Raw genomic sequence first — 14,428 nt, 5'->3', positions numbered from 1 at the left:
AGTTCACAGCATCTTCTCCAGCTGTGCTTTCCCTGTGTGAGAACCATGCTGGTCTTGACCCTGATGCAACTGATGCACATTTTGTCCACTGAGTGCCCATTTTTCCATCTTTTTCAGTGCTCCAAAAAAGCAAAGGAACTGGAGGGGACATGGAAGCGCACTATCACATTCTGAGCAAAGCAATGGGATTACTGCTGAAACCAAAGTCATCCACTCACTGGCATTTATGTTTGGTTTTGAATTTTAATTTAAAAGCTGAATTATTTTTCAATGTATTATTAGATTTTTTATTGGCTGGATTCTCTGCTTGTTCTCATGGGTGAAAAACAAATGGACACTTGATCAGTCAAGAAAACCACACCTGTATGAGATGACTGTAAATGAGCAGAGAACAATGTTTTGTATTGCTGGGTGCCTATGGCTTCCGTTAGAGGCTCTTTATTTATAAATATGTATCAATCCTACCTTGAATAAGGCTGTGATCAGAGATCCACTTTAAACTCAGGGTTAATTGACCCAAAAATGTCAGGACAAATCAAAATACCATAAAAACAACCAAGAAATAATCAAAGACCAGCACAAACCAAACCAATCAAGCAGATACTACCTTAAATCAGCCTTATTAGATATGGTCACTGAGTCATAGCTGCCCAGTGCCTTTCAAAGGGGATCACCAACAGAGAAAAATCAATCCTGAGAGATCAGTCCTAACACAAGAGGCTCCTGCTGCAACAGAAATGGTTGACTGGGAGGCTTTCTCAGGTGTTTTATCTCCCACAATTAGGGTTAATTCCTAATGCAGTAAATGGGTGAAATGTTGCTGAAATATATAATTTTACTGTATGGCATTTGAAACTTTTTTTGAAAATTATTCTTCAGCCTCCCCATTTGCAGTGCAAGGATTTACCAAACTCTGCATTTTAGCACATACTTCTGCAAAACCATTTGATGTCCCTAAAACAAAAAGAGTGAAAACATACCAGATAGCAGGCACAGGGCCTTCTCTCAGGTGGACACCAGAAACCTGCTGAAATGGGGGCTGTTTTTATGAGTATGTGCCCTTTCTTTCTTAGCATACAGGATGAGACACAGGTCTTGGTGATATAAATGTCCACTCAACACCCTATTAATTTGTGGAAACAATAATCATCTTCTGATACCCACATGTCCTCTCTGGGTGATTTCTTCATCCACTGACATTCAGGAGAACATGAGCTGAGAAATGCAGGGGGAACATGGTCTTCCCTGTCCAACTCCTTCTACAGTGGATTTCATGGCTGAACTTTACCAATGTTAACAGGGTGGGTTCTACTCACTTCTATGCTGGTGAGGTGAGGACAGTCTTGGTGAAGCTGACATGCAGCACATGGGTCACACCCCTGAAAGATCTGGTCAAGTGTTATGCAGGTGCAGGTCTGCTGGGGTCCAAGACAAGCTTTGCTTTAAAGCCTGCCAAAGGGGTGAGACCAGACACTACTTCGGAGAGAAAAGTCCTACCAGTGACTCATTGTTTGTCTCTATTTCCTCCATCTATTGTAGAAGAGTGCAGTCAGCTTGGAAAAGGGATAAATGAGAAGGATGGAAACAAGCAGGGAGCACAGATGGGATGCTGAAGAGCAGAGAGGGCCAAGTCTTGGTGACACCAGCTGTGTGAGGAGAGGAGATGCAACAAGGAGGCTGAGCAGCAGCAGCAAGGCAAAAGCACCCAGGCATCTCTTCTCTTTCTCATTCTCCTAGTCTCCTGCTCCAGGAAAAACACATCTAAATATGGCAAACCCTTCACTCTGCATCCGGCTGATGGCTCCAGCTCACTGGTGTTTGGCTGAGCTCCCTGTGGAAGGCTGTCCCCTGAGCAGGGAGGGAAGTTTCCCCCACGCTCACTCCGTGCCAGAGCCCGGGCTGACTCACTGCACCAGGATGTCAGCGCACAACAACCATCAGCCCCAGACAGCCCCTATCTCTGGTCTCTGCCCAACACATGGGATTTCCTCCGCGGCGCGCGGGAGCTCAGCTGGAGCTGCTCGACACAGGATGCGCTCAGACATCCTGCGGGTGCCTCGTCCTCACCAGCCCCCGCACTCGCGGGCCACGCGGGTGCTGCTTATGCGCTCCAACGCGGTCCAGCTGGGCCACAGCCCCAGCCGATGCAGCAGCAGGGCCTGGGAACTGCCTGGCTGGAGTCTGTTGTGGCGTTTTCAAACATAAACAGGCCCCTGCACAGGAAACCTCCACTGCTGCAGAAGGAATGGGCTTAGGGGCTGGAGGCTCCTTGAATTGCGACTGCAGAGCTGAAGCAGAGATGCTCCTCTGGGGTGTCTCCTCTGCCCACAGAGATGTCACAGAGATGACTGGGGGTCAGTCCAACCATAACCCAGTGACTACAGGGCTCCTCACTAGCTTGGAGACCTGCAGAGCTCTTATGGCACAGACTCCAAAGGAAAAATCCACCCTAGAACTAACTTGGCTGTTTTGCTGGCTTTGATTTGGTTCCTGCCTGTGTGAAAGCAGAGCTTTTGTTCACAGGCAAATCCTTCTTCCCCAGATGTCCAGGGATAGCCCACAGGTCCTGAGTAGAAGATCCCTGAGCTAAATCACAGCAGCCCACTGTCCTAGGGAGGCCCCTTTAGATCCAAAATGAGGACAAAAGTTAGAGTCAGCTTGTCAGAAATGGACTTTGGCATCAAAATTACAAATCTGCAGTGGACAGCCTGAGATCAAGAGCGTGGGGAAAACGGAGGAGCTGAGGCTTTGGTCTTGAATTGCTGTAATCATGAGGAAGCCATTTCCCAGTGTGAGACTCCATCTCCTCTCTGCTGTCTCTTGAGACTGCAAGTGATGTGGGGCAGCGACTGCCTTATACTGCACAGCAGGATCTTCTCCAGACAGTGTGACAGCTGGAAGCAACACAAACTTTTCCTTGCAGACTTGCTGCAAGCCCAGGGGAGACATGCCAGTTTTGGCATGCTCCTCTTGGTGCTGACAGCCCCTCCAGCGAGGAGGAGTGAGATGGCAGGAGGAAATGACTACAAGTAATTTTCAGGAAAAAAAAGACTGGGAATAGTAGGGAAGTGGGGACAAACAGAGATTCAGTCCTGACCTTGTGATTTCGAGTCACTTGAGGTATTTATAGCCTGGAAGTCTACTGTGGCCACTTAATCATTTGCACTTATTCTCTCCAGTGTGCCGGCTGTACTGCGATAACCCATCATTGTTGTGGTTGTGTGCCGATAATCTTTGGCACAATGGAAGGAAACACAAAGCTTGGGACAGAGCCAGTGACTGTGCCCAGTGGGACAGACAATGAATGCCCCCTCCCATCCAGTGGGACAGAGATGGGACACCCCCACCAGTCAGGCTCAGGGGAAGGAGATCTTGCAGCAGAGGGGTCTGAGCACGGAAGCAATCCAGGGTTTCCAATTCCCTGGTGCCTGACCTCTGCCAGACACCTTCCCTCAATACTTTCTTATAGCTGCTGGAAGGCACACAGCAGCAGCACTCTGCAGCTCTCCTCAGCATTTTGGGGAGAGCCCTGTCCTCAGAGCCGGCAGGATGTAACAGGCAGCTCTGAATATAGGAACACGGAGGGAGCCATGCTCGCCTGGCCCATTAGCAGCACCTTGACAGAAAGAGAGGTTCACACAGTCCTGGGAAGGCACCCAGGCAGGCAGATCCACCTACCCAGGACGGAAGAAATGACTCACCTGGTCAATGAACTCCGGGTGGGTCTAGTCACTAGTGCAATTCAGATGAGTCCACAAATCTGTGGTCAGCCAGAAAGGTGCAGGGAGCACAAGAGTACAAAAATGAAAGCATGGGCAGCTCCCAGTTTGGAATTTCCATACACTTAACCCTGATAGATGCTGGGCCTACACCAGCTTTTCTGGGCCTGATTTTTTGCTGGCTTTCACATAGCTACCGCTCTCTCCAGGTGTAAGAGCAGAAGCAGACCCCAGTGTTTGTTTTTCCAGGAACACAAAAGGTCCATGTATTAACATAGAAACAGGATTACTACCAAGTAGCTCTCACAAACTTAGGAATGGTGCCCAGGAGGCTGAGATCTTGGAAAGACCTTAAGAGCTTTCTTGAAGTACTTAATGCTATTTACTTTCCAGCAGGAAAGCTGGAAAAAAATGCCAAACAAACAAAGACTTCCAACAACCTGACACCAATGTGGGAGCTGCTGAGGTACTGCAACTCCTCAAGACATGGCAGGCACAGACAGTGGATTGTACACTTCTTGTTAGGAAGACCTCAGGAGCAGAAAGGCAACTCTGTTTGCAGGCAAGGCAACGAATTGCACATCAAGCAGCTCTGGAAGCACTGCACATTTTAACTACATGTTGAACATTTTCCAAGCAGGGTTTTAGTAGACATAAAGGCTACAGTGATGCAAAGCTAATCTACTACATCAGTGTGGGTTCAGTTTTAAAGCATTTTCACTCTTAGATGCATTCTTACTTTGTCCAAGCCTGAGAAGGTTATTCTCTGCTGTTGCATATCTCAACACATTTGGTTTTGATAACTTGATGTCATGCTTAACAGAAAGTATTTAATTGTGTGAAACTGTTAATTACAGTGATAACAAAAACCTTGCTCTCCTGAAGACCTCACCCATGCAGATTCAAGCTCTTTGCTAAATATCACCCCCTACTTTAAGTCTGCAGTGACATTTATCACTGTTTTACACACAGCTTGCCTGGTTCAGACTGACAGAAGAGTATCAAAGAGACACAACCTCCTGACCCCACTTCTCCAGCCCTTCTCTCCTCCTGCTCTAGCTCTCCTTTGCATCATCTTCACATGGGTTTCTCTTACACGTGACATCTTCCTCACACAAGAAAGTGCTCTAAGCCACAACAAGAAACCTTCAGGACCTTGGTACTGGTAGAGTGTTAGGGAATAGTTCTTTTGAGCCTGGGACAGCAGCCAAATCCCAACAACACAGGGCAAAGCAGATGTGCACTCGGTGAAGAAGACACCCTGTCTCAACAATGCTGAGGAACACCACCAGTTCCCGGCCACAGTTTCCCTTGTGAGCTACACTGGGTGACTGCTTCCCCACTGCTGGCTGGGCACTCCTTCACAAACCCATCTGCCTCAGGATAAACAGGATACCAAGGGATGGTTAGGGTAGAAATTGTGAAGAGAGACGAGGTTTCAGCTGGAAATTGAGAGGCTGGAGATGACATCCTGGAGTCAAGGAGGAAATGAGTATTGGTAAAGAGAGAGGGGGAGGCTGCTGCCTGTGCTGTTTGTGGAGCAACATGCTGAGAGATGGACTGCCACCTGGACAGACAGAAAGGCTAAAGGGAAGTGACTTTCATTTCTGCAGTGCAGTTTCTGACTGTTCCCCATTATACCATGGCCATGACACTTCCCACCATACTCCCTCCAGTTACAGGACAAAGGACCTACCTGATGACAGAAGACTCCCGCTGCTTCCGCTGATAATTTTGCCTTTACTCCCCATGTTGGCCAGCTTTGAGGTCTTGAGGGTTCCAGTTTCAGTCAAGTCAATTGCAATCTCACTCAGGCTTCTTGCAGCATGAATCTTGGACTGGAGGTGGACACAGGAATTAGTAATGATCTAACGCCTCTTTAAAGCTCACAGGAGGAAAAAGATCTTTTGCTGTAGCAGGAAATAGGCCTCCACAGAAAACTTGGATTATTTTACAAGAATAGAAGCAACCTGGCACAGTATCCACTGCTGTACTTTTTACATTCTTAAGTGGGTACAGTTCTGGCATCGCTTCCTGTTGTTTGGGTTTTTCTCTGCTTTGCCATGCACATTTTTCTCTCTTAAACAAAGGATGTATGGAGTCACTGTTTTACCACATACAATAAGAAACCTTCAGAAATGCCATCATAATAACCTGCTGAAAAGCTCAAAGGCTACAGACCATCTCTAGAATTTAAAGGAAGCCAGAACTACTGCTTCACAAATCAGCAGTAAGCTTTGGAACATGACACAGTGAGGACATGCTTTAAATGGGGTGTCATGAGAAGCTGGAAGAAAACAGAGACAGGGAAACACATTTAGGTTATTGTCCAGACTAACAAGCTACATGCAGTGTCCCTACTCTGAGGGACCTCTTCAAAGCATTAACCTTACTCTAGTAGGAAACAGCCAGCCCAGCTCAGTAACTAGCCACATTAGGGTATGGCATTGTTCCTCATCAAATGTCAACAAGATTGTTGCAATTTGTAATTACAAGAAAGTAAATGATGCATAGTACATAAACACAGAGGACAGGACAGGACAGGACAGGACAGGACAGGACAGCACAGAAGAGAATAGAATAGAATAGAATAGAATAGAATAGAATAGAATAGAATAGAATAGAATAGAATAGAATAGAATAGAATAGAATAGAATAGAATAGAATAGAATAGAATAGAATAGAATAGAATATTTCAGCTGGAATGGACCTTCAACAGTCATCTCAACCCATTGCTCAAATCTTACAAACACTGTGCTTCTGAGCTTCAATTAGTCTGCCCTTGCAGGGCCACTGACCTGCAATTTTAATTTCCCAGAACACAAAAAGCTGCTGGTACATTTTGACAAGACTCTTCAACTGCAAGAAGAATTTTATTCAAAAGGGGGTAAAGCCCCAGTTCAAGATCACTTGACCATTCACCTCTGCACCTTCTCAAGGCCAGAAGAGACTCAGCCCTACCCATACAGCTCAGGGGATGGGCACATCATTAATGTGCTAACAAATCAAAGCTGATTGATGTCCACATACCAGGGTGTGATCTGTTCCCACTGGAAATAACATGAAACAGGACAACAAGGAATGCTTGTCACAATGGGATTTTCAGTGTTACTTCACTGAAAATAAAGTAACTTTATTTTACTATAAAGTAAAGTAAACTTTATAGTTTACTTATAAACTTTCTTTTTTTTTGAGGAAAAAGAAACCATTCCAACAAGAACTAAGCCTGAATTGATGGCTGAGTGCTCACCACTGAGCTTCTTAGTTCTGTTACTGATGTACTGTGGGGCTTTGGGTAAGACACTTTAGGTTAAGCTTTTAGAGATCCCCACCTCTGTTTGCATATCAGTGAAATAATAAGGGAAGGAAAATGTCTCCCTGTAGCACACTCTATTTTTAAGATTAATTTAAGACTGCAAATGAAGACAGCACTGGGAAAGTCTACCACTGAAAACACCCTCAGAAGTATTATCATAATTTAATATTCTTGGGTATTTATAGGCTCCATCATTACCATTCCAAGGTACCCAAATGTCTCACAAGCTTATTTCCACAACAACCCCAATAACAGGGTGTGTGTTCTCACTTGTGTTGCAAGAGTGAACAGTGCTTGTGAGTGCAGAGGCTGAACTACCCGACAAGATATCAGAGCAGATCAGTCAACCAGTACTGGCCCTCTTCAACTAATGTTGCAACCAGTTAGACCCTTCTCATTTTCTAGCAATTCCTCCCTAGAATTAGCCCCAGGAGAAGGGCAGGACTCTTTAGCTTCTTGGGTCGGATGTTTCTGGTCAGAAACAAGGCCTGTGAAACATCTTCAAATAGTTCTGGAAGGTTAATTCCAGGTGAAGAGGAAAATCACTGCTTTTATCTAATGAGATTTCCTTTACTAAAGTCTTCATAAGGAGCCTAAGCATGAACTGCTGTCTTGCTGTAATGACAGACCTTTGGAGGTAACAAGCCTTCCAACTGCCTTTGTCCAACTGCTGATAAATCCCCTGCACGTGTATATATGCTGTATAACCCTATGTGTATGTAGGGCTATGTGTACTTTGTATAACCCCAGAACAACTACATTGATCAAACCCAGTGTCTGCCTGACCCAACACACTGAGTCCTGGCAGTGGATGCCTCAGAAAGGCACAAACCCCAGGTCTGCACGGACAGATCCTCCTGCTCCATGAAGCAGTGGTTTTCCTGTGTTTGTAGGATAATTACAGCAAGCAGACCTGTAGTTTATTTCCACTCATTTTCAGAAGGCAAATTAGGGCACACTTTGGCCCTACCTGTCTGACTGGGCACCAACCAAAGTGCTGAGTGAAGGCAATGTGACTGCTGGTGCTGTTGTGGTCCTGGCCAAACCAGCAGTGGCTGGAAGTGTACCCTATATAGGGCAAACAAAAAGGTGATATAAGACCAAAGCCTGGCATCCCTGGAGCCTGGAGGGAGTTAAAACAAACCCTAAAACAAACCAGCAGACAGGATTAGCAGGGCAGAGTGAGCTTCCTCTGCAGAGGGTACAATTCAAATGTGCTGAAACCTTGGGAGAAGGTTTTAGATCCAATCGCAGTTGTGCTAATGGTGTCCTGTACTGAACAGTGCAGATAAAACATCTCCTGAAAGGAATGGGGTTAATTTTCCTCACTGCTCAGTCCCTGCTGCCTCTGCTGCCTACAGCAATGCCAGTCAGTGTCAGGTGGTCTCGTGCATTGGACAGGCTCTCAGCAGCAGCAGGAATCAGAGCAACAGCTCATTTCACACAGGCCACTGAGCAGCCAGCACGAGGCCCGTGCAGGCTGTGTGCTGCAGCAGAGCACTGCAAGGCTGGGTTGCACCCCATTAGCGCTCCCCCAAGACCCCCAGTCCCTCCAGGCTCAGAAATTTTAAAGCACTTAGCGCAGACCTGCCAAGTCTCATTTACATGGAGGAGGACTGGCTCATTCATGAGTCATTTCAAAGCGTGGGGCCAAACTGATCCCCAGTGCTGTTCTGACAGGGTCAGAGGGTGAAGAAAAATCTGTAAGTGAAATAAGGAAGAAGATGGACACTAGGGATAAATTCATCCCTCTTGCTGCAGTGATGGGGCTTTGCTGGAGGTGATTTTTTTAAACCCTTGGCCTATTTTCTACCAGTTCATTCAGCCAAAAAGCCTTGCACTTGGAGGAACATGGTGTTGAAAATTCCCACAAAATGGGACTTCTCAAGGTTTCTAGGCCAAGAGTTTGATTGACTCAGTGCAGTCAACAGTGCACAGACATGCCTTCAAGTCCTGCTGCATCTGTCTCCCAAAAAAAAAGGGAAGCTGACAGGATTTCTGCACACTGACAAGCTCACTTGGGAAGCTGGAGATCTTTTCAGTCTCCACGTTATGCTTCAATTGCAGGCAGAGAGAGACAGATCAGCAGGGAGCGAGACGCTGGGAACCCGACGAGCTGGCAGGAGTTCAGCATGGAGTGAGGCTGCAGAAATGGTTGGGACCTCGCTTGCAAAAGGGTCCGAATCCAGGCAAAGCAGATTTTATTTCTTTTTAAAATCAAATGAAGGGTTTTCTTTCCAGTGGAGCTGTTGGTCCAGATCCAACTGGTGCCCAGTTATGTGAGGAGCACAGAGTTCAAGCTTTCTTTATCACTATGTCACATCTCCCGCCATCTAATCTACATCACTGGAGCAAAGGCTCAGCTGTGCAGTGAGCTCCAGCAGGCTTTTTCCTCTAAGTTTGTTTTTATTTTTCTTTCTTTTGTCAAAATGATATGAAATGCCAAGTTTGGACATGAAAGGAAGGAATATCTAAGTTTTGCTTTGAAGTTGAGGATTCAATTGAAGTGGGGCCTGAGATTTAAGGGGCTGCAAACCCATGCGACCTGAAACTCAATAAATGTTTGTCTAGGCCCCTGAGAGCTGAACCAAAGACATTTCACATCACCCTGCTCTGGGATATGATTTACTAGTTTTCCAAAGCAAAGTTCATATTAGCACTGTGTCCTTGAAGTGACCAGCAGGATGAACTGAACAGATCAATAAAAATAGATGGATCTATCAATATTGACATTGTCACATCAAAGATGAGGACAACAGATGAAAATATCAGTTCCCTTAAGAGAAAGGGACAAAAATATTTGTATGCCTTAACTTCAAAGCCTCAGCATGAGGACTGGGATTATTGTGACAAAGCATGCTGACATGGTAACAGACGTGACAGGTTGACAAACGAGGGCTGGTGGGTGGTGCTGCCTGTATGAGTGTGAGAGAGGGGAGATAAAATTGAAACACAATCTGCCAACAACAAAAGGAGTCACTGAAGGGAAGTCCTGGGTGTTTCAGAGACCCAGTTTCTTACCAAAGAAATGGGAGGAGGAGGGAATCTCCTTTTGTTTGTTGGTTGCTTGTGAACTAAATACCTTGCAGCTAGATCAGTAAATCCATCTGGCTAAAAGTAAAGAAAAATAAACTTCTATTTGCTTGAAATTTATCTCTGAGTTGACAGAGGACTATGCACTGCCCTGATGATCCTGAGCAGAGAAGGGACAGGAAATCTTCCCTTAGTATCAGTGAGTATGCAATTATGTCCATATTTAAAGTAGCAAGATATTAAGACTGCTTCAGGCCTTTGGAGGATCATCACCTGAACATTCTGCCATTTCATCAGAAATGAGGACCAATGCAGGTACCCACTCAATACAGGCTCTGTCTTCTCTGTGAAGCTTTACACTACTCTGTGAAGCATGCTCATATGGAGAGGGAAGTCTGCATGAGAAGTCTTTTCTCTGTATCAAAGTAATCTCAAAGTGATCAAAGCAATCTCCCGCTGCTCTGGGTATGCCTAAAATTACTGATGAAAGGAATTAAGAGGGAGAACACACACCCCTCTGGTTTCAAGGTGGTTTCTTTTGTGTATTGCATGGCCCTTTGTGCAGCACCAGTTTGCGATAGCTCCTTGTACAGCCAGGCTGACAAGCCTCCTGCCCCCTCTTAAAATAATACCCCTACCCCTCCTTTCTAGGAAAATACAATAGTAAAAATCAAGGGACAGCAAGAAGAATCCAGAGACAGTTGTAGGTTGGGAAGCTGCTTTGAACTCAGTTACTGGAAGCTGCCCTAACTTATGACAGACATGGAAGATGTGGAAACCATTCAGACAGTGATGTTAACTGTTTCTGCTTGCTAACTTTGGGTCCTACAATTTGGCCACAGTTCAATACAACCTTTTCCTCAATCCTTACTCCCGTAGGCATGAGCTCGATAAAAATTTTCTCAGTCTGGTCAGGACTAGAAAATGTCTTCAGTCAATTCACCTTTTTTTTGCTCTCAAGTATAAAGGAAGGGCAGGAAAGAAGCCGCCATCCGGACTTGATGTGTCTGGGACTGTGGGGAGTGAGAAGGACTCAACTGGCACTTCTCATGCTTACCTTGCTTTGCTTCCTGTCCAGGTAGAACTGATGTTGACTAATGGCCATAGCCCAGATAGACTTTATTAATGCTGGACAGGCGTACCATGTATGTACAGCAATGCCACTATGCCCAAAAGTCCTCCTGGTCACAGATGCCCTGGAGAGAAGAAAAGAATGAACTGGGGTTATACAAAGGTTTCACCAGATTGCTTTCTGTGGCAGAACCTGTCACAGATCTCAGTAAAAGCTGCTGCCTTTATTGTGCAGCAATAAATATCTAATCAAACCAGGAGAGCATTTACTTCAAATATGTCCTCAAGGTAGCAAGCTCCAGAGGACTAACAGTTTGTCCAACTCAGACTGTATCCCTGGACTTGGCTGATGCTGACTTGCTGCGTATCCCAGGGGAGCTACCAAGGCCAAAGCCCGTGTGAATCCTCTGTGTCTCATCACATGCAGAGACATCTGAGGCCAAGTCCTCACACCCTCCACTGCCTCTGCCTTTGGACAGTGGCTCCCAAATATTAGAACCCAGGCAACAACTAAAGATTCACAGGATCAATGGCTGTTTTAGGGAGTGTGAGACAAACTCTTCAGGAACCTTAATTTCCCCACTTTTAAACAGATGCAGCAGGATTTGCCACATGGTATGGGGGCAGGGAGTTGTGAGGCTCAGAGGGGGCTGCCTAGTGCCCTGGAGAGGAGAATGGGACTCAGTGATTAGCTGAGTGAATTTAAAAACAGGAAAAATAAGAGCTAAATATTTCCTCTCTGGGACTCCCAATTGTTCTCAAACATTAGCAAAAAAACACAGGTTAGGTTTCCCCATGCTTTCACAGCTGTACAAACCTGCTTGATTATTCCTCCCCATCTCTTAAAAGCAACCCCACCAGCAGAGCCCCTGACACCAGCACAGTGTACGTTCAGGCTCTCAGCATCCTGGTCTGTGGAACTCCTCCCACTGCAGGGATGGAGATCTGGCTGGAGTAAACCACACCACTGACCTACAGAGCGCCAAATAAATGAGGGCCTCCTCTCCAGTCTGTTAAGATGGGTCTTGTGGTAGAGTAGGATTATGAAATGATGTGACATGAGTACAGAGGCTTGCTCAGAAATGTGACACCTTTAGGGACATGGATGGTGAAGAGGGAGCAATGCAAGAGACAGCCTGGAGAACAGGTGTGCTACAGAGGGGCTGCCAGAGACCACAATCAGCAGGGACTCTGAGCCATGCAGGTGTAGAGGTGATACTGCAGGACAGCTCAGGAGCTTTACTGCGCCATGCAAGGGGGAGTCAGTTCTTTTACCAGCACTTACAAGTCCTCAAGCCTGCTATGGCTCCCCTCCTGCACCTGTATCTGCACTGGCCACCTCTCTTCTGGTGCTTGTGGGCCACTGCCTTGTCCAAAATTGGAGGTGAACACGGAGGGGTGAACAGTTGAATAAAGTTGTGATAGAGTGTCGTTCTTTTCGCCATTCCTAATTAGAACGACATCAGAGCCAAGAACAAAAGAAAACCAGAACTGCAGCAAAATGAACACTGTTGGAAATGTTCAGTCTGGAAGAAGACTGACAGCCATTGCATCAGGGCTTTTTCAGTGCTTCAAAATGTGTTAAAGTCAAATTATGGAGCTACAAATCAGAGTGAAATTTCTGAGAAAACAGATGTGGCCAATGCAAACAAGGTCTGAGACAACTGGGATCTCATGTTTCAGTGTTACCCTGTGCTGAGTTCTTTCCTTGTGAATGGTGCTAGAGACCTCGTCCTATTATGAGTATTGTTCTTGTGAGAAAAGTCTCCACGGATGCAACAGGACAGCGCTGATGGTGACAGGCTGCCTCATTCCTGTCACTGGACAGGGAATGAAGGCTGTGCTGGGAGGTGATCCTGAAACTGAGACTGGAGAGTGGATCCAGCTCTGGATGCTTTACACTGGTCTAAGGACACAAACCACTGCAGCACACTGGCACGTAAAGCTTTAAGGAAATTAGGGCACTCAAACATGGGCTGAAACCTTAATTCTGGAGTCATCCTATTCAGTTCAAACACAATTACTCCTGACTTCTTAGAAACATACTCTGCAAATCATTAATCTTCTCACTGTAAAAGCAGTGATTTCTAATTATTTTCCTTTTTGGAATCTGTGCACATTTCCAATCAAAACAGCAGACTCCATCAGAACATCTGCAGACTGTTGGTCAAACCTGTGGACTTGTTTTTCACAGCTGTGTTTGAAGACCTGAGAAATATGTCCCACGGATGTTTTTTCCATGACTTCCCATACATTCTCATGTATGCTTCACGAGCTATGGAATTAACCCTGTTGTTAGTTCCTAAAATGTATAATTTTCCTCCTTTATGGGAAAAGTAACTGCAATGAAAGGAGGTGAAATGGCCTGTTGGGGACAGGAAGCCGTGGGGCAGAGGCAGGGCTTAAAAACATACATTGTGCTGCCCAGCCCTGGCCACAACCACGGAGCTGCGCTCGCTCTCCTGACTGTGGCTTCGCTGACTCAGGCTCTGGTTTGGCTATGAGGAGAGGAATGTGGAGAGAGCACTGTGCTGGCTACTCCTCCGCCTCCACAAGCTGAACAACTCCTCGCAGGAGTCCATCCCACTTGGCTGGGAGACTACAACCCGAGCTGTCTTCCCACCACGCCATGGCAATGTGCTGCACTGCATTACAGCCCGAGTACCAACTCCACCTGGATGGTGCCACTCTGGACACAAAATCCACTCAAAATTATACAAAATCTAACCAAACTAATTCCTTTGTATCATGAAAGTACCAGGTTGACAACCCGGGACAGGGCTTTGTCCTCCTGGTGTTGAGGCAGAGAAACAAAGCAATGGAATAAAGAATGGAAGCTCTTCTGTGTCACTAATTCCTATAATCTAAATACAAATGAGAGAGAAGAGGCGGCTCTGTGTGGTCACATTTCATGCATGACATCGAGTTGCAAATGTCACCATGATTTTAAGGTCCCAGAGCTATTTCCTTTCTTTTTCTTGCAACTGCTCCTTCCAGGAAACAGACAGAATTTAGGGCATTTAGGGGCTTCTGGCTGCAAATCACTCGCAGCACGTGTTTCTGATGCCTCTCTGGGTGCCGGAGCCTCGGTGGGGGAAGGAGTGCACTACCCCCAGCTCCTGCTGCTGGAAGATCTCCCAGTGTATTCTCGACTTTGGGAATTTACTCTGCTAGATTTTATGTGACTGTTTACATGCTTAATATTAAGCAGATGCTTTGAGGTTCTGCTGACATGGAGCTGCACAATGACATGAACTGCTTTACTCGGTGTTTGTTTTAACAAATGCAC

At 46.0% G+C, this 14,428-nt stretch overlaps 1 protein-coding gene across 4 annotated transcripts in view; it reads right to left on the bottom strand.

The window, feature by feature from the left end:
* Positions 1-14,428, bottom strand: part of FRMD4A (FERM domain containing 4A) — a 356,654-nt gene that overhangs the window by 23,837 nt on the left and 318,389 nt on the right. For all 4 annotated transcript variants that reach the window (XM_088055158.1, XM_014255213.2, XM_014255212.2 and 1 more), the window contains exons 13-14: positions 11,126-11,264; positions 5,416-5,557 (exon numbers count right to left, since the gene is read on the bottom strand). In XM_088055158.1, coding sequence (XP_087911284.1) covers positions 5,416-5,557; positions 11,126-11,264 — 281 coding nt within the window. The remainder of the gene's footprint in view (positions 1-5,415; positions 5,558-11,125; positions 11,265-14,428) is intronic.

The sequence above is a fragment of the Pseudopodoces humilis genome, chromosome 5 (assembly GCF_049639895.1).
Source record: "Pseudopodoces humilis isolate 2021_Gansu_Grassland_sample_001 chromosome 5, ASM4963989v1, whole genome shotgun sequence".
In the NCBI taxonomy this organism is placed as follows: Eukaryota; Metazoa; Chordata; class Aves; order Passeriformes; family Paridae; genus Pseudopodoces; species Pseudopodoces humilis.
This window is presented reverse-complemented; position numbering and strand designations above follow the sequence as displayed.